A 17,649-nucleotide genomic window follows, 5' to 3' on the forward strand; every position below is an offset into this window, starting at 1 on the left:
CTTAAATTACCATTGAACCAACTCCCCACACCTAAGTCCACCCTTTATGAATCCTAACCATCTTCCTCCACCAAGTTGACTCACCCATCCACCTTCCTTCACTTGACCACCCTCCATCCACACCATAACTCGCCTTCAACATCGGAAATCATAACTCCTCATTATCAACCAACATTCTCCAACTACTGTGAATGATTTGACCCACGATCAACTACCGTTTCAATGGAGATGGTGGTCATGGATTCTACCTAATGTTGTTTTACTTTGTATATATTTCACCATTATCTACAATATCTGAACAATGTTTATTTCTATTTTATTTGATTTGATTAATTTTAAAATGATTAATAATTATGATGTGTTTTGTTAAAGTTAAATTAAAAGTTATAAATTTATGACTTTATATTAAAGATGCTCTACAGGTCCCGTGAGCTTAGCTCAGTTGGTAAGGACAATGTATAATATATGCAAGGTCCGGGGTTCGAATCCCGACCACCATAAAAAAAAAAAAGATGCTGTACAAGGAAACGGAAATACAACATTGGTGCATGGTGCATGTTCTTCGCGAACAAAATATGTGTGTAGATTTTATGGCTAAGGAAGGGTCACATACAAGGTGCTCTGCTCATTGGAACTGTCCTCCACCTGACATGGAATCTCTCATCGTGAAAAATAAGCTTGAGACTTAATTTTTTTATTTTTTTTTTGGCTCGTTACATTGTAACACTTAAAAAAAAACTATAAATTTAGAATTTTTTCTTTATAAAGTTTAAAATTTTCCAAGGCAGTCCCTAAAATTTTCAAATTAACCTCTATAAATTGTTCAAATTTTTTCAAATCGTTACTAGAGAATGTTGAGAGCTCCGTTTCCGGTTCGTTGGTTCTCTAGCCGCCGCTTTCCTCCTCCGTTCTTGTAGAAATTCCCCAACAGATCGTTAAGTCATCAAAATCATTGATGAACGCTGCTGCTTTCTTCACCCACCTCCCTACTATACTCCGAAGAACAATTACAACTCCTCCTCACACCTTCAAATCACATCATTCTTCTTTTAGCTCTCAATTCTTGTTTACTCCACTAGGAAAAAAACTACGAAAAACGAAAGCTGAAACAAGGATGGATCAGCAAGAAAATGAAAGGGATGGTTTTTATGTTGTGAGGAAAGGGGATGTTGTTGGAATTTATAATACTCTCACTCATTCTCAGGCTCAAGCTGGATCTTCTGTATGTGATCCTCCTGTTAGTGTTTACAAGGGATATTCCATGTCCAGCGAAACCGAAGAGTACCTTCTTTCGCATGGACTAAAGAATGCTTTATACACAATTAGAGCCTCTGATCTTAAAGAGGATATGTTTGGCACACTTGTTCCTTGTCCTTTCCAGGTAAATACCACACCATTTTCCTTTCTTTTTCATGAATTATCTTATCAAAGGGAAAAGGTTATGAGAAATGATATTTGCACATCCATTACAACTTTTGTACAACCTTCTCTCTCACACTCACATTATCTTCTTATTCTCTCTCTTCCTTTTTCTCCCTCTATTGTTTTTGACAAATAAGAAGAAAGAAAAGGTAGGTTGTCACCAAAAGGTTGTTCAAATATCATTACTCAAAGGTTATCCGTGAGTGAGTTGAAGAGTGAAGCTGTTCAATTTTCTCAAAACTTAGGGTAGCACCTATAATGGAAAATAGACTTAGGTGGTTTGGACATGTAAAGAGAAGACCTAATTTACAATATCAATAGCTTGTTTCAGTTCCTTCTTAATTACAAATTTACAATTGTGTAACACCTATTTTGTGGTTACACCATACAAAAGGCAAGTAGTAGGATATTGTTGTGTTAAAAGAATAAAACTTTTAAAGATTGCATTTTATATTATAGCTGTCACATTTCTGTTCCATTCACGTATGGTTTCTCCCTAGACACCTTTAATGTGCTTTTAGGTTTGTTTATGAAGAAATCAGAAAATTTATTATGTGTCTCAGGATCCTTCTACCAAAGGGACCACATCAAATGCAGATACATCTAAAAAGAGAGCTCTACGAGTGCTTGAACAAGATGATGTGGTAAGTTTCATACCATTTGAATTTATAACATGCTTATCAGGAAAGCAGAGTCCATGATTATGCATCTGCAATTATCAATTTGTCATCATTTTCATATTGAGAAAAAGTATACACACACATTTTCAGCAAGAAACCTCCATTGAGTCTAATATTAGTCGAGACATGAGAAAATGTTGTTGATTTAAGTTATCAAGGACTTATTTGGTTTGAGAGAATCTTTCTTGATTTTACTAACAGTTACAAGTTATCACCTAATTATCACTTCACTGTTTCCAGAAACAGCAAAAGAGAAAGAAAAAAAATGGTTCACAGTGTTTCAAATACAAATACCAATATTTCAAAATAAAAAATAAAGTGAAAATTAGGCGCTACTTTTCTAATTATTATTGTAAACAGGAAATGAAACCATTTTCTCTAATCAAACATGCCGAAGGTCCTTGACACGATGGTTGGTGGTATTGCCTTGTGATTAGGCTCACAGTTGGGTCTTTTTTCTTAATGCGTTGATTCTTCATAACTGTGTGCACTATCCAGACTTTTTTTGTGAGAAAATGTTTTAGCATATACATTTTTTTAATTGCTTAGCTGAAAGCAACTGGTTTGACATCTATCTCTGAAGATCCCTTGAGAAAGCAAGTCAAGTTTGATCGTGCTGCTGTGGGCGAAGCATCTTCACTTGCAAATGTAAGCAGAAAACTATACTAATGCTCATATATGCAAAATGATGTTTACTCAGGGTTCCCCTATTTCTACGACAATAGTTGGTGCATCTTCTCCACATGCAGGTGCTATTATGTAACCATGGATATTTTAATCTGTAAACTATTGTGTCATAGTCAGGGCCAATTGCAGTATGTTTCTTTCCTTTTTGACTGAAAAGTCACATTTTATGAGATCTTCCAATATATTGGTTACTTGGGGTACTGTCTTAGTCTCGCTGTACCTTGAAAAGTATTGACTGAAATGCATTTAAGTGTCCAACTCCCTTCACTGGAATGTAACATTCTTTACTTAAAATTAGAATTTGTTCACTTAAACTCAACCAAGACAATTTGTGATGGAGCGTACAAAAATATTTTACTGTGTAGCAATGCTCTTTGAGAAAATTGAAAACCACCATGGGGTTGAAAACATAGCAACCGGTCTCCTGAACTTGTCAAGTTTTGGACCACAGGATTTTTTGTGCAACTAAGCTGTGGTTAAAGGTTGAAGGGTTCCCTGTATTTTATCCTAAGTACTCGATGCAATCAGGGCTAGTTACATTATTTCCTACCCGTTATTTATTGCAGACTCAATAATTATTGGGTGTTCACTGGAGGCTCTCTAGTTACTATTGTTGATTTGTATTCCATAGAGTTTTGAATGAAATCTTTTGATTAATTCTTTATGATTTATATACTTATTCATAGTCATATATCCTTGCACAGAAGACTTGTATTGTTGAGTTCGATGGTGCGTCAAAAGGAAATCCTGGAAAAGCTGGTGCTGGGGCTATTCTGCGATCCAAAGATGGGAATTTGGTACACATCTGATGTTCCCGTGAATATGCTTAATTTCCATACAATTATTGATCTGATCACTTTAACTATTATTACTTTAAAGATTTATAGGGTTCGTGAAGGTGTGGGTAATGCAACAAACAATGTTGCTGAATATCGTGCAATGATATTGGGAATGAGATATGCTCTTAAAAAAGGATTCACCAATATCTGTATACAAGGGGACTCTAAACTTGTGTGCATGCAGGTTGGCCATTTATGTTCTTCTCTATTTTAAATTTAAGCTAACATGACTAAATGTTTATACATTTTATTACAGTACATTTTCATTGTTTCTTTAGTTTTTTCATCTTATAGTGCTGTAATCTTTTCCTTATTTTTGGATTGAACATTTATCAGAAACTGTGTATAAAATATAATGTCATAAACAGTACTGTGATAAACTTGATTAATTTTGAGAGAATACTCAAAGTTTATGTTCATAGATGTTACCTCTTTGCCAATGGCCTTTTGGATCTGGCATCCTTTGGAAGCACTAAATATTAGGTTTCATTTCCATTGGTAGCATTTGGTAGATGAGTTAGATCAGACAAAATGTGTTATTAGTACATTTTATAATTTTAAATAAAATAGATTTAGAAATGCCGTTGAAAAAGAAGTAAACGTTGGATTTATTAAGAGTGGAATTGAGGAAAACATAATAGAATACTTTGCTCCATTAAATTCTGTGTACAAAACTCGCATTGAGTCTTCATACTCACTTTGAGGCACGAGCCAATCTTTCTTCATCCCCTCAGCTTGTTTTACAACTTCCTTTGTAACCAAAATGTGGAAAAACTTCGCTCCCCGAAGCAATTAACATAGCCTAGCCTTTACCGTCAACCCATCAGTCTTTCAGCCTTTAAAAATTAAGTATGTTGTAAACATGGTATACTCACTCACTGGTTTTGATAACCCCAAGTTAAAATCATAAGTGTATTAAGAAAAACAGTAGGTTGGTTGTGACACTCTTTACTTTAACGATGTAGTTATCTTGTGGAATCAACTGGACTAAGAATATCAAATTTGTCTTCTGCTGTATTAAGTTATCATAAAAACTTAAAACAGTCGCTTAACATGTATTGTTTTATCATCTTGGAATGAATAGACTAAATCAAAGCTTTCCAATTTGATGATTTACCTGAAATTACTATGTTCTAGTTGTATATAGATCGATACTACCATCCTATACTTGATACCGTTAACACACACTTACCTGAAGTTTTCTTTGTCCATCTGTTATGCACCAGCTAGCTGCATGTGAGTGGCATAGTGGCTCTGTCACATGAATACACTTTGGAACACATTCTTTTTCTCTCTAGTTTGTGCCATAGGGCCTAGGGGACACAATAATTGAACAAACCACAGATTCATAGTCAGATATTTTATACGTCATATCAGGGGAAAGTAATTTAGTGTAAATCAAGTTACCCTTGAAAAGGTCAACTAAGTACGGGAAAAACCTCTGATTTCATCTAGGTACTTTTTGGTCTCTAACCTTATTTCTGATGTAGAATAATTCAATTTTGTTTGTCGTTGTAGGATACTTCTCCCTGGAAAACCTGTAGTACTTATCTAGGGCATAGTCCTCTGATCCAAAAATCTACTATATATCATAAAATAACGAAAGAATCTCAAAGGTTTACATAACTACGTTGAAGGCTTATAAACAGATCTAATAAATCCAAACACCCTAATAAGTTGTTCCTACTTTAAGTTGGAAAAGGACAATCCAAAATAGAATAAAATCACTATAATCAGTTATAACAAATGATAGAACGGAGTCAAATTATTCCAATCCACTTCATCTCATTTCTAGTATATGGTCACTATTATTTACCATTTGTCTGACTTCAATTTTCCAATGCTGCTGCATGAAACAGATTGATGGTTCATGGAAGGTCAAGAATGAGAACTTGTTTACATTGTATAAGGTGGCCAAAGAACTCAAGGATAAATTTGCGTCATTCCAGATCAGTCATGTTCTAAGGGTAGGCACAGTTTTCTGTTTTTGTGTATATGGAATTTCATTTGGCTTTATATTAGCTATTTGTCGGGTACCTCAATCTTGCAAATTATCTAAAATAGGAGAGATTAGTGTTCTTAGTAAAGCTAAAAAAAATGTGGACACGTGATGCATTCTGAAACTACTTAACATTATAATTTTCACCTTTTCTTAAAAGATTTGTTTTCATGACAGACGAATTGTTGGTACCGGTTCAACTTAAGGGTATCATCTATTAAAATATTTTAACACTAAAAATCAACGAGATGAAGGTAGTATTTAGTGCACAAATAGAATATAACGATGAAGAATAGAATGGAGTATTATTTGATTCTTAATTCCAATCTTTTTAGTGGAACCAAAATATATTTCATTTTAAGCTCATGTCCTATTATAATCAAGTTCAAATCCACCAAACACAGAATGGAATCTTTAGGTTTTGTTCCGTCCTTAGATACACGCCTACTTGATGCTCTGCATTGCCTCCATAGTGCTACATATATGTTTTCATCGAATCCTATTAATACACCACACCATCCCCTTTGTGGTTGAGTTTGCTTTCTATGTGGCAATTTGTTGATATCATGATGGGAATAATTTCCTAGATGCTAATTCTACTTTTCAAATAGGCCGCCTACTAAAGTCAACTCCTTCATTGCGTATTAATTGTTTTCCTTTTAGGAATCATTTGTTTAATGAATCACTTCTTTTCTTTGAGATTTAATGTGTTGGGAAAAGAACTTCTCCTTACTTAAATCTTATATATGCACATTATCAAGATTTCAGATGCTTTTATTTGTGCTTTAAAAATAACTTTCTGTTTCCTTTGTCAAGAACTTTAACTCTGAGGCTGATGCTCAAGCAAATTTAGCCATCCATCTTGCTGGTGAGGCTTTCAAAATCTTAAATATTTGTTCATCTTTAATGTACATGTACCTCCTTATTTGTATGTACTAGTTAAACCTTGCTATGCTTTCTCTAATTCTACAGATGGCCAAGTTCAGGAAGAGTTTGTAGGTTGATTCATTTGTACACAGGTAATGGTTATGTTCTGGGTTTGTGGCAGAACACCTTCAATATACGAACTCCTGTCACTGTTCTTTCATTTATTGGTATCGATCATATAGCAATCAAAACCTCAAGAACAAACGATTTTGAACTAGTCCTCTATCACTGTTCATTACCATTTGATAATGTTTTCTAGTCCAATCTAGTTTTACTGATACAAGCTGGGTATTGGCCCTCAGCAGCAGCCAGCAGTGCCAATGATAGTAATCTTAAACATCATAACTTTTCAATTTCCGTCAAAGGCTGCGGAGTGAAAGATTCCCATTAGCCACCTGAAGTTGGATTTTATGATTTTCATTCTTGGGGCATATGGTAGAGATGAAACTCTTTATTGTCTATTGCAGACATGATTTTTATTAAATTATTAGACTAATTATGCTTCTTGGCTGAAAGTGATGTTTCATTTCTTGTAATAATATCAATACTGGCTCAATGCCACTCATCAAATAGTACATCTTTGTACTTTAGCAAGTTTGTTGCACAGCAAGATCAAGTGAGAAGTGCATTTTCCGTAAGCAACTGGTCCAACGCTAGGATAGAACGACAGAAGTGTTGAGATATTGATAACAAGTCTGCTCACTGAATACAGATTCTTGCATATCACATGGCATATATTTAGAAGCCATTGTCTTCAAAAACCAATCCACGATTTATCTTCCTTTGTGCATTTGAAGCCTTCTATAAATCAATTAAAAAAATGTAAAGAAAAGAAAGGGAGTGCATAGTCAGGTTAGCAAAACCTTGCTCGTGTGTATTAAATCTGAAAAACCTTTTAGCATACATACAGTACCACATTTCAATCGCGTATGAAGCAAGGTAAATAAAATCAGTTCCAAACTTCTTCAATTTAGTCATTGAGTTTAATCAGTTAACTCTAAGATTCTTTTTTGATTGTGTCAATTTAACGTTGTTTAGAGATTGCCTATTTGCCTTCCTCCACCATATTGGTTGAGCATTGATATACTTCTTTTAAAGGTCGATCACTGAAATCAACTGAGAAGAGTATGAAAATTTAAATTACTTAATTGCGTCAATTTGATTCCTCGTATTTGTGGGATGAATTGGCTGAATGACGTGGATAGTTGATAAGGTTTGGTCCCTTACAAAGTTGTTGCTAACTAAAAGGTTGTAGCTTGTGTCAACTTGATACGTTAGAACTCCTAATTATATCAAGTAATAGACATGAAGAGACTAACCTGATTGATTAACGTTTATAATTTTAGGTAACAAATTGAAATTATGATAATGTAGGGGACTAGGTTGATAATGTTAAACACTAAATTGAAGTATTTCTGTAAAAAAAAAAGTAAAATAAAAATTAAATTGAGTAATTAATTAAGAAAAATGGTAACGAATGTCACCACGACACTCTTTGAAGACCTTAAAGAATAATTTAAAAAAAAAAAACTTATTTATTCAATACATTTGAAATTGAAATATGTAATGTTTTTAAATAATATTTTTTTTAACTATAATCCTTAAAATATGTATCGGAGCACTCGTTAGCAAGCACATTTCACCCATGCTCAAGACATAAGTGTCCTTAGGATATATGCTATAATGGTATAGTTATTGTTTCCCCTTGATAAACATATATATATGGAATTTGTTAGAAGACACCTTTTATGAAGGTGTCTTTTAGTAAATTATTCTATGAGCATTTGGTAAAAGACACAAACTAAGTTTTATGAAGGTGTCTTTTAGCAAAGTTATAACTAAAAAGTGGAAATCACACCTTGAGATGTGGGTTGTTAAAAGACACCTTCATGGATGACTTCTAGCAAAACTATATATATATGGATTTGCTAGAACACATCCACTAGTTTTTATGTGGGAATGTTTTAGCAAGCTACACCTTAAGGTGCATTTAACTACTTTTTAGTTATAACTTGCTAAAACACACATTCTTAAATATAACTGGGTGTATTTTAGCAAATGCCTATAGGAGTTGCTAACTTACACTCACTTATTTTTTTAGAATGTGTGTTTTAGCAACATTCACCTTAAGGTGTATATAACAAATTTTTCGTTATATCTAAAACACTCCCACATAAAAACTAGCGGGTGTTTCCTAGCAAACCATATATATATATATATATATATATATATATATATATATATATATATATATATATAAGAATGATATACTTATTTCCCCGTCTCATACTCTCATGGTGTTAGATGCAAACTTTATTACTCATTCTGCCGTCTCATATTAAGGGCCCGTTTGAATTAAGCTTATGCAAATAAATAAGCTTTTATGTATTATTCAAAGCTTGTCAAGGTAATTTATGATAAAATAAAACAACTCATGAATTTCAAAAGGTTATTTATTTGTATAAGCTATTTTTCATAAGCTCAAAATTAAGTTAATCTAAATGGGCCCTAATTGATGTGGGAATTAACGTTGTTCGCGTAGCTATAATTTACAAAAAAATTGACCGAAGAAATAAAATAAAATAAATTATAATATATGCGAAGCATAGATCAATAGCTGGAATAGCTCAGTTGGTTAGAGCGTGTGGCTGTTAACCACAAGGTCGGAGGTTCAACCCCTCCTTCTAGCGATTTTGCATTAATTTTTTGTCTTTGGCATGTTTCTGAAATTAACAAACGCGCGCACAAAAGTTGTAACATTAAATATTGTGATTTCCCTTTACAACCTTGTTTATACAAAAAGTATGGTAATAATTGACACTACTATAGAGCACCAAAACCAGAGTTTTGCAAAACTAAAGAACAACAACAGAATCAGATCAACAAGATAGAGAGACAATAACAACAACTGAGATCGAATGAAGCAAAATTCGCATCACAATCTTCATAACACACAAATTAAATTTTTAAGCTATGAAGCAAAATCGCTTGTCCAACACCCTAATTGCAAATATTTATATTTTAGTAAAGAATAATGCTGGTTTCTACGAACATGTGTTAAATGCTTCAAGCTCTATATCCTCCGAACAAGCAAATAATTAACTCTTCTATAAGTACTTTTAGAGATCATAAATATTAAAACTTCTCATTTAGCTCAAACAAAAGATGCTTTATTGGTAGCTATCGCCACCTGTCCATTCATTCCAGTCCTTGTCAACATGAGCTTGAGCTCAATTGATAGCAGTACATGCAGCTTGCGGTCCTCCAGGCAATCCTCGTCCATTTACAATATCAGCAAAGTCAATGAAAGGATCAACCAAGAGTATAACAGGACCTCCATACTCGCTGAAAATCTGTTCAATTCAATCATGGTCACAGAATATATTCAAACAATGCAAATTATATATTCTGAATTAACCTTACAAATTACTAAAACATGAAAGTATTGATATCGTACACAGAAGGAAATGAGAAAGGTTGTTTGCATTTGGTAGTGGCATAGCGAAGTAAATGAGTAACGTTGTTTATATGTAAAAGTATTTTTACTATGACATGTTTCGTGTGTCATGACATCAACTTTGACAAGTCACAATGTCAAATGTGACACATCAACACCTCCAGTTACTTGATATATGAAACATTTTGACTTACGTTAGACAATTTGAGCAGTTTGATATTTCGTAAATTTGTATCACCAAATTGTTAGACACTTGCAATTTTAGGATCTAAAATAGTGATTTACTCGAGGTTTTTACTCACAATTTGACAAATCTTAGTTAACAGAATGATCATGCTAGTCCATGATCTAAAGATATTGTTAAATGAGTAATAAATATACAATTTTCTATGTAAAAGTTACCTTTTATGTTTGTGATTATTTTTGAAATGCCACTGCATAGTTAGATTATAATTTAAAAATATATTTTGTTGAGAAAGCACTTCATTTTATTGGATAAAACAACTATACTAATAGCAAGAAATACAAATCCAAGTTTAAAACTAAAGTTTTATTTATTTATTTATTTTGTGAATGTTTAAAACTCAAGCTGAAACCATGATAATTTGTCTTTGATTCCACTGGCAGTTTTTGTTCGTTTGTTTTGTTTTGGACTTTGCAAAAGTGTAGAACAAGGAAAGTTGTCCTAATAGGAAGAAAGTGTTTAATATGTTTAGAGAGCTCTGCACTGTATCTTTACTAAGTAAAATTTACTTACAAGTTACACCAAAGTAAGCAAAAGTTGAATTTACATGAAAACCTAAAATGGAAAGCACATCTATAGGCCTAATCCTACTTAGTTGACTGAATCTAGCATCACATTCACATTTTATAAACAATGGTTTATACACTATCGAACCTATATCGTCTCAGATGTCTCCGTCTTCTACTGCCAAAGATCAACCGATCTTTGGCTTTAGAGGCTAGAAACAATTAGAGGATCTGAACTGTGAGATATCATACATCCCAAATCACCTCTTTTGTGACAATACCAAACAAATGAAGGCTACAATTCGGGCAATTATTCCATTCAAAATGAGTACAAGTAGACAAATGAGCCATTCATTGAGATCATAACCACTGTTCATCAGTGAACTACAACGAGTTATCAACCATACTCCAGTGTACCTAAGAAAAAAGAACCAGATTAAAAAAATTATATGGAAAACATTAAAACTTCAAATCAATTTTCAAACATGAGAAATGCATACCGAATAGTGTAAATTATTTCTATAATAAAAGATAAAATAATGAAAAACAATTTCCATATAAGCTAAGCTATTTTCATTTACTATCATGGAGAGTTTATGGAAATAAACTCATAACAGCTCATGGATATGTCATAAGCTGTTTCCATAAGCTCTTCTAAAGAGCCTCACAAATACTTATATCAGTAGATAAACTCAAATAAATCAATTCAAACAGACCTATAGCACAAACAAATTATTAGATTTCAAAAATTGTAAAAGATAACAGGTGAGGAAATCAATGTAGATTTACATAAATTGATGTGTGCGTGTGAGCGCGTTCATGTATATGATTTCAGATTTACATGCATGAATACATTCTCTCAGTACTCCAGAAGAAGGAAAACTAAACATACCTTTCAGCATTTGCAATGATAAAGGCCTCCAAAGCCCATTTAGGATAGCACAATTGTACTAAGATCTTCATAAATATAGTATCTCTATTCTGTTTAGCAATGAGAGTCATAACAACAGGAAGAAGCACTGACCACTACAAGAGACAGAAAAAAAAACCAAATGCAGTTATTATAAGTAACAGCTTGTAAGAAAATGTGTACGTAGACGGAGTGAGTTTATTGATATGATAATTACCAGCTGAGCAGGACTAGGCTGAAAGAAGATGGCTAATGCATAAGCCATACCAGTGACACAGTACACCAAACAAACCAAAACTATATAATTGCTTCCAAAGGTTGACCTTGGATTACTTAAAAAATAGAACATGGAGAGATAAACTACAGGTTTGATGATTGTACTGAAAAGATCGATTGTATCTTTCGCTAGAAAATGGGCTAGACTGCTTATCCCAGCTGCACTTTCCCTCCAGTATTGTAACTTATCCGTAGTAAACGATCTAAGTGCTGCAATCTTGCAAAGTAGAGCTGCACATATGCAATGTATTTTAGAGGATAGGCTAATTAAAATCTTTTATTATCCAATGATGCATAAAATAAGTCTCAAATTTGAGTGTGATTTGTTAAATGATGTAACGTTTTTTCATCATGTGTCAGCTCAGAGGTAAGAGTTTGATCTTGTAATCTTAAAGGATGAGGTTTAAATAGACAAATTTTCCTTTTTTATTTGCGGGTAGACTTGTAACAAAAGTTTGGTATAATGATATCAGCACACTGATACTCAAATAGAATTTCAAACTTACAAACAGAAATAACTGTGTATGTATAGCCAAGGGACCCAAATGTTTCATCATTTACTTTGGTAAGAGTTCCTAAGATAGCACCGGCCACCAATAAAAGGAGATAGTCGATTGCTTGTAATTGTGCTTCTCGAAGCAGCTGCTTACTAACCCTGAAAAGAATTAACTAATCAATCTAACAGGCTTGTTAACTCTCTGTGTGTGTGTGTTCTAATAATGGATTTTGTACCGGCCAACGAAGTATCTGTATTGTTGGGCTACATTAGGAGTCTTTCGGTTAGATAAGTCCTTTGTTCTTGAGAATATTGCTTCTACATGATCTCCTTGGATCCTAATATTATTCTTCAAATCCTCCCAAAACTCTATAAAAAAGGATTGATCAGAAGTTTCCTCAGTACCCTTTGACGTAAGAGTTGCATTTGTGGTTGAGGGTGAAGGAGTGGCGATTTTATCAGCCAAATGAAGCATATCTGGTGGTACTGGGTATCCATTATGAAGCATCCATCTAACAGGAAGTGTTTCAATAGTTAGACCTGAAGTTGGTTTCTCTAAACCTTCCAGAATATCAATAAAATGGTCCGGAGGATTAACGCGATCCGGTACAGGGATTCCAATGCCAGAAAAGTATTCTTCTACTTTTTTCACTGGACCATGATATGCTGTAAGACCACCTTTTGCTAGAAATACTATATCATCAAACATTCTAAACAAGGTATAACTGCAATGCAACAGAACAAAATCAAAATATAATAAATGACAGTATATAATATATAGCTTAGAATGCTTTTTCAAAAAAATACAGCTTAGAATGTTTCATCAATACAATGAAGGTGGAGGAAAAAGCATATTACCTTGGTTGGTGAAGTACCATGCATATGTTTACACCTTCAAGAGCTTCACGACGAAGCGCTTTAAGAAGTAAACTAGAAGATGCGCTGTCCAAACCAGTTGTAGGCTCATCTAAGATTAATAATGAAGGTTCCATCACCATCTCTAGTCCTACATTTACACGTTTTCTTTGCCCTCCGGATATGCCTCTCTTCTCTATTGTCCCAACTAGAGAATCCCTTACTGGCTGTAGTCCTAAGGACTCAATCACCCTTTCAACAATCAGAACCTTATCTGGTTTCGACATGTCTGCAGGGAGCCTACAGTGTTAAGAAACAGAAGTTTAAATGTGGTAAATAATTAGATGAGGGTAGAAATTAAAAACAACATACATGATTGCTAATTATATATATGATTGCTAACATACTAAGCTGCAAATCGATATTTGCAATGAATTATATGTAGATCATGGTTATCAGTATCTTACGATACATGCGAGTCGTATCTTGATTCGATAGAAAATTGAACTCAATTGATACAAGTCACTAGGGTGTGAATCTATTATGCTGATGAATTTCATCTTGAATTCCAAATTCTTATGATGAATCCTGATTCACTGTGACAAATATCAATTCATTCTAATGAATCACTATATAAAATTAGTATAGACAGCTACATTTTTTGTTAACTTTGTTATAGATGTAATAACACATACATATAACATATTAAATAGAATTCAGATTCAAAGAGTAGCTTCTGCAAGGAAAACCAGATACCTGCATCTTGCGCTAAAACGGAGATTTTCCTCTACTGTCAAGTTTCCATGTACAATATCATCCTGTGGCACAAAACCAGTAATTTTCTTATAAGAGTGAATGGATTCATTTTTTCCATTAACTAGAATTGAGCCTGACATAGTGCATCCTCTTGCTTTTCCAGCCAAAGCTGAAAGAAATGTGGTTTTTCCAGCTCCTGAGGGTCCCATAACAGCAGAAACTCGACCAGGCATGATTTTACCACTCACACACCTCAGTATATGTTTGTTTTTACCCTTCAATGTCAGGGTTAGATTATTGAAAGCTACCTCAATAGGAGGTCTTGTGTTTACTTCCTCACCTTCACCAGCCATCGAAATTAATCCTGAGAATGTCAAGTTCTTGTTTTGTTCTTGCTGAGCTTTCTCCTTCTCAATTTGACCATAAGCATACCTTAAAATTTGGCTATGAGTGTTTAATTTTTTTCCCTTTGGCATTTGCTTTTTAATGTTCTTGTCACCAATCTGAAAATCAAATCCTTCATGTTCATCATCCTCAATGGAATTCATAATTTTAGTAAGATTGCTAGGCTCCTTATATTTGCTTGGTGGATCTGGAGGCGTTGATGGAAATAGGGGTCCTTGTTTCACAGATTTCTTGCGCGAAAAGGTTCGAGACAGCTGCTTTTGCAGTCCCTCTGAACCTTTTTTAGCCAAATCTCTTGCTTGTTTCCATTTTTCGCGAGCCTGTACCGTTTCTCTTACGTGTTTTGCTGCAGCTTCTCTTGATTTTGCCTTTCTTCTTTCTCTAGTAGCTAGCACTTGATCAGAACAGTTATAAATGAAGATCAGAAGAGTACTCATAGCAACCTACAGGAGAGAAATAATACCAAATTTGATGAAAGAATGGTACGAAACTTTTTTACTAATAAAAACCTTGATAGAGCATAAAACCTTTTGAATATTTTTCAATGTTGTTTGACAAATGAAGCAAAAATGAATGCTAGATTGGGATCTACTTACAATAATCAATGCGCCGTAAGCATGCATGTTTTGGGTTGCTGTGTTTGGATTACAGCTACTCAAACTGAAGCATGCTTCAAAAATGAAAAAAAAATACAAAGTAAGGTTTTGATGTGATATTGTTTTAATCAAATAACTAAGTAGAGCATGTAACTGCATGCGATAGTTGAACCATATTGCTAATTTCTAATAGATGATTTGATGAATCTTGCTAAATTCATCCTGCCAGTTATGCTCTCATGTCTACACTCATATTGACGAAATTAAAATACCATGTAAAAATTTATCATGACAGTGCATCAAAATTAATCTCAAATTTATTTAGAAAAAAAAAAAATTAAAACTTACGATTTTGATGAGTTGAACCCATCCTGCAGTAATATCTGAAATGGGAGAACATGATACTAGTTAGTATGATCACAATGGAGTTCTTTTAGGGACATTATCTTTTGCAAGTTAATAATACCCTTAATACCCTTTATCGCAAGAAACTTTGCTCGTTGGAGAAGGACAATATGATCCTGGAGAACAGAAGATATTACTATTGTTGACAACACCAGACCAAATATCAGCACTACCACAAGTATGATTTGTTTCTCCTGCAGGAATTTGGTAACTATAACTGCAAATTCAAATTTTTTATACATCAAATTAGTTATTGTTGCATGACTAAGCATTAACAAAACAACTCAGAAAAATACAAAGGAACATTAGAACTTACGGATCGCATACTCCAGTTATTGGATTCAATTTTGCAAGTGGACAATAAGAACCAAGTGGACATGCTTCATTAAGATAAGAAAATAACAAAAGTTAAAAACATTTTACTAAGATAAAACAATAAGATGCATAAGATACATACTTACTTATCATGCAAGTTAATCCTTGAGGACAGAAAAACCCTTCACAACAAGGTTGACAATCATCAATTCTTGAAGGAATATCTTTTATATCATTTTTGAGATCAATTCTCTCAGCAGCACTACAACTCCAACCAGGTTCACAACCAGAACCCCATGAAGTCAAGTTGCAATTTATGTTAGGTTTTACATAACTTGCAGATGTGCCTTGTTGTAGGAAAAAACTCTGAAAGTAGTACCTTATTTCAGCAGTGGTACACATTCTGTCTCTAAAATCACCTGTCAAATTAAATCAAAATGTATTTAGGAATTCATATCGTTATCTCAGGGTCGGGCTCAACATATATTTGGGCCTAAAGCAAACTTTGAGGCGAAGTCTTTCTGTTATGCAAGCTGGACTGTAGTATATAACCTCAAGTTGTATTTTTGTAAACCCTAAACTTGAATAATAGAAAGGTACTGCAGTCGGAGATGTAGGCGCAATCGGCCAAATCGTGATCAAATGCCGTGTGTTCTTTGTTTTTGTTTTTGTTTTTCACATGTTATATTTTGAATTGATATTGCTATTCTAACACATTCTGAAGTAAGGCCTCATGAAGAATAATAGTATATAAATGAAACGAAAACAAATGGCTCATGTATATACCTTTTTGCTTAACACAAGCATCTACAAAGTCCAACTTTCCTTTAAAATCAAAGGCTTCCTCCCAATCTTTATTCCTGAAAGATGGTCAATTAATTAATTAATAACTAAGAGTCTAAGACAAATGCGAAAAATTAATTAATTAAATTATGAATACATAACACATACACATCCTTTATGCAGAAACCTAAATCTTCCTTGATGTTTCTTGTTAAAGTGATAGTAAGACCTTCAAGCTCTTTGTAGATTTCTTCTGTGTAAAGCGAAGGTGCTAAAGGTTTATCTTTATCTGCACATTGAATCTGTGGTAGTAGTAGCAAACTTGTGAAGGTAAAAATGGACAAGAATAAAATGTGAGAGACCAATGAGGCCTTCATCATCATTCCATTCATTTCCATTGTAACATCTTGTGAAGGTATTGCTTGATCATGAAGCAAGGCATAATGTGCCATGAATTGTTAACATGGTGATCAGAAAGAAAAGAAACAAGGAATTACAGGATTAATGCAGGGAAAGATTTTGATTTTGTTGATTGGTGTTTTTTGGTCAAATTGAAAATGGTGTGAAGAAATGGAGGAGAGAAATGAGAGGCTTGATTGAAGGATGTGCATGAATTGGAGACTTATTGCTTCAGCTGATCTCAAAATCAATTTCATTTTATTATGAGGAAAAAATGTTCTGTAGTTTAGGCCACTATATGGAATATATATACTGCTATATATAATTAATTAATTAGAACAATTTTAATTTTTTATGTTATATTGATTCATAACTACATGAATAGGTTTTAAGTTTAAGACGTGTCAACTAAATGGTAAGAGCTTGAATTTATAACGTCAAAGTATATGGTTTAAATTCCACCTATGTTGTAAAATGTTCATTAATGGCATCGCTTTTAATAATAATTTCAAGATAAACATTTGATTTTAAAAAAAAAAATACTAACTGATTTATTTTATACCATTGTCACTCAGTTACATTTTAGAGTGAAGATGAATTTTAATCATTTAAAAAAACCGTAATAAAAAATTGGGACAACTCAAGAAAAGAATAATTATGTCTGTAACAATAATCAAAAAGAGATAATTTCA

The 17,649-nt window shown here is 33.4% G+C and overlaps 2 protein-coding genes and 1 non-coding gene across 4 annotated transcripts; 2 read left to right on the forward strand and 1 right to left on the reverse strand.

Moving 5' to 3' along the window:
• Nucleotides 1-800: 800 nt before the first annotated feature.
• On the forward strand, nt 801-7,192 carry LOC112416313 (uncharacterized). Of its 2 annotated transcripts, none has more exons than XM_024769708.1 (8): nt 801-1,381; nt 1,986-2,066; nt 2,652-2,750; nt 3,494-3,586; nt 3,669-3,812; nt 5,488-5,595; nt 6,444-6,495; nt 6,600-7,192. In XM_024769708.1, exons 1-8 carry the CDS (start codon nt 956-958, stop codon nt 6,629-6,631), a joined length of 1,035 nt encoding a protein of 344 aa, XP_024625476.1. In that variant the 5' UTR covers nt 801-955; the 3' UTR covers nt 6,632-7,192. The 2 variants fall into 2 exon arrangements, with proteins under 2 accessions (XP_024625476.1, XP_024625479.1); XM_024769711.1 differs by having other exon boundaries at nt 3,497-3,586.
• Nucleotides 7,193-9,170: 1,978 nt separating this feature from the next.
• TRNAN-GUU (transfer RNA asparagine (anticodon GUU)) lies at nt 9,171-9,244 on the forward strand. The gene has a single exon. It is a non-coding gene; the product is annotated as a tRNA-Asn (tRNA).
• A 1,594-nt stretch (nt 9,245-10,838) lies between these two features.
• Nucleotides 10,839-17,019, reverse strand: LOC11432973 (putative white-brown complex homolog protein 30). Its single transcript, XM_024769421.2, has 14 exons — nt 16,727-17,019; nt 16,562-16,635; nt 15,922-16,194; nt 15,777-15,840; nt 15,531-15,677; nt 15,404-15,438; nt 15,056-15,129; nt 14,055-14,902; nt 13,302-13,598; nt 12,680-13,168; nt 12,454-12,602; nt 11,889-12,178; nt 11,654-11,787; nt 10,839-11,178 (listed from the first exon to the last, which is right to left on the reverse strand). The coding sequence occupies exons 1-14, from the start codon at nt 17,008-17,010 to the stop codon at nt 11,022-11,024; spliced, it is 3,315 nt and encodes a 1,104-aa protein (XP_024625189.2). The 5' UTR covers nt 17,011-17,019; the 3' UTR covers nt 10,839-11,021.
• Between the last annotated feature and the right edge of the window lie 630 nt (nt 17,020-17,649).

Source organism: Medicago truncatula, chromosome 7 (genome assembly GCF_003473485.1).
Source record: "Medicago truncatula cultivar Jemalong A17 chromosome 7, MtrunA17r5.0-ANR, whole genome shotgun sequence".
In the NCBI taxonomy this organism is placed as follows: domain Eukaryota; kingdom Viridiplantae; phylum Streptophyta; class Magnoliopsida; order Fabales; family Fabaceae; genus Medicago; species Medicago truncatula.

Excerpts from the sequence above, each read along its gene's own strand:
- LOC112416313 (XM_024769708.1), top strand. The coding sequence starts at position 956 with ATGAACGCTGCTGCTTTCTTCACCCACCTCCCTACTATACTCCGAAGA. Across the intron at positions 2,751-3,493 it reads AAGCATCTTCACTTGCAAAT|AAGACTTGTATTGTTGAGTT; the intron begins GTAAGCAGAAAA and ends ATCCTTGCACAG. Across the intron at positions 3,587-3,668 it reads GATCCAAAGATGGGAATTTG|ATTTATAGGGTTCGTGAAGG; the intron begins GTACACATCTGA and ends ATTACTTTAAAG.
- LOC11432973 (XM_024769421.2), bottom strand. The coding sequence starts at position 17,010 with ATGGCACATTATGCCTTGCTTCATGATCAAGCAATACCTTCACAAGAT. Across the intron at positions 16,636-16,726 it reads GGTTTCTGCATAAAGGATGT|GAATAAAGATTGGGAGGAAG; the intron begins GTATGTGTTATG and ends ACCATCTTTCAG. Across the intron at positions 12,603-12,679 it reads TACAGATACTTCGTTGGCCG|GGTTAGTAAGCAGCTGCTTC; the intron begins GTACAAAATCCA and ends AATTCTTTTCAG.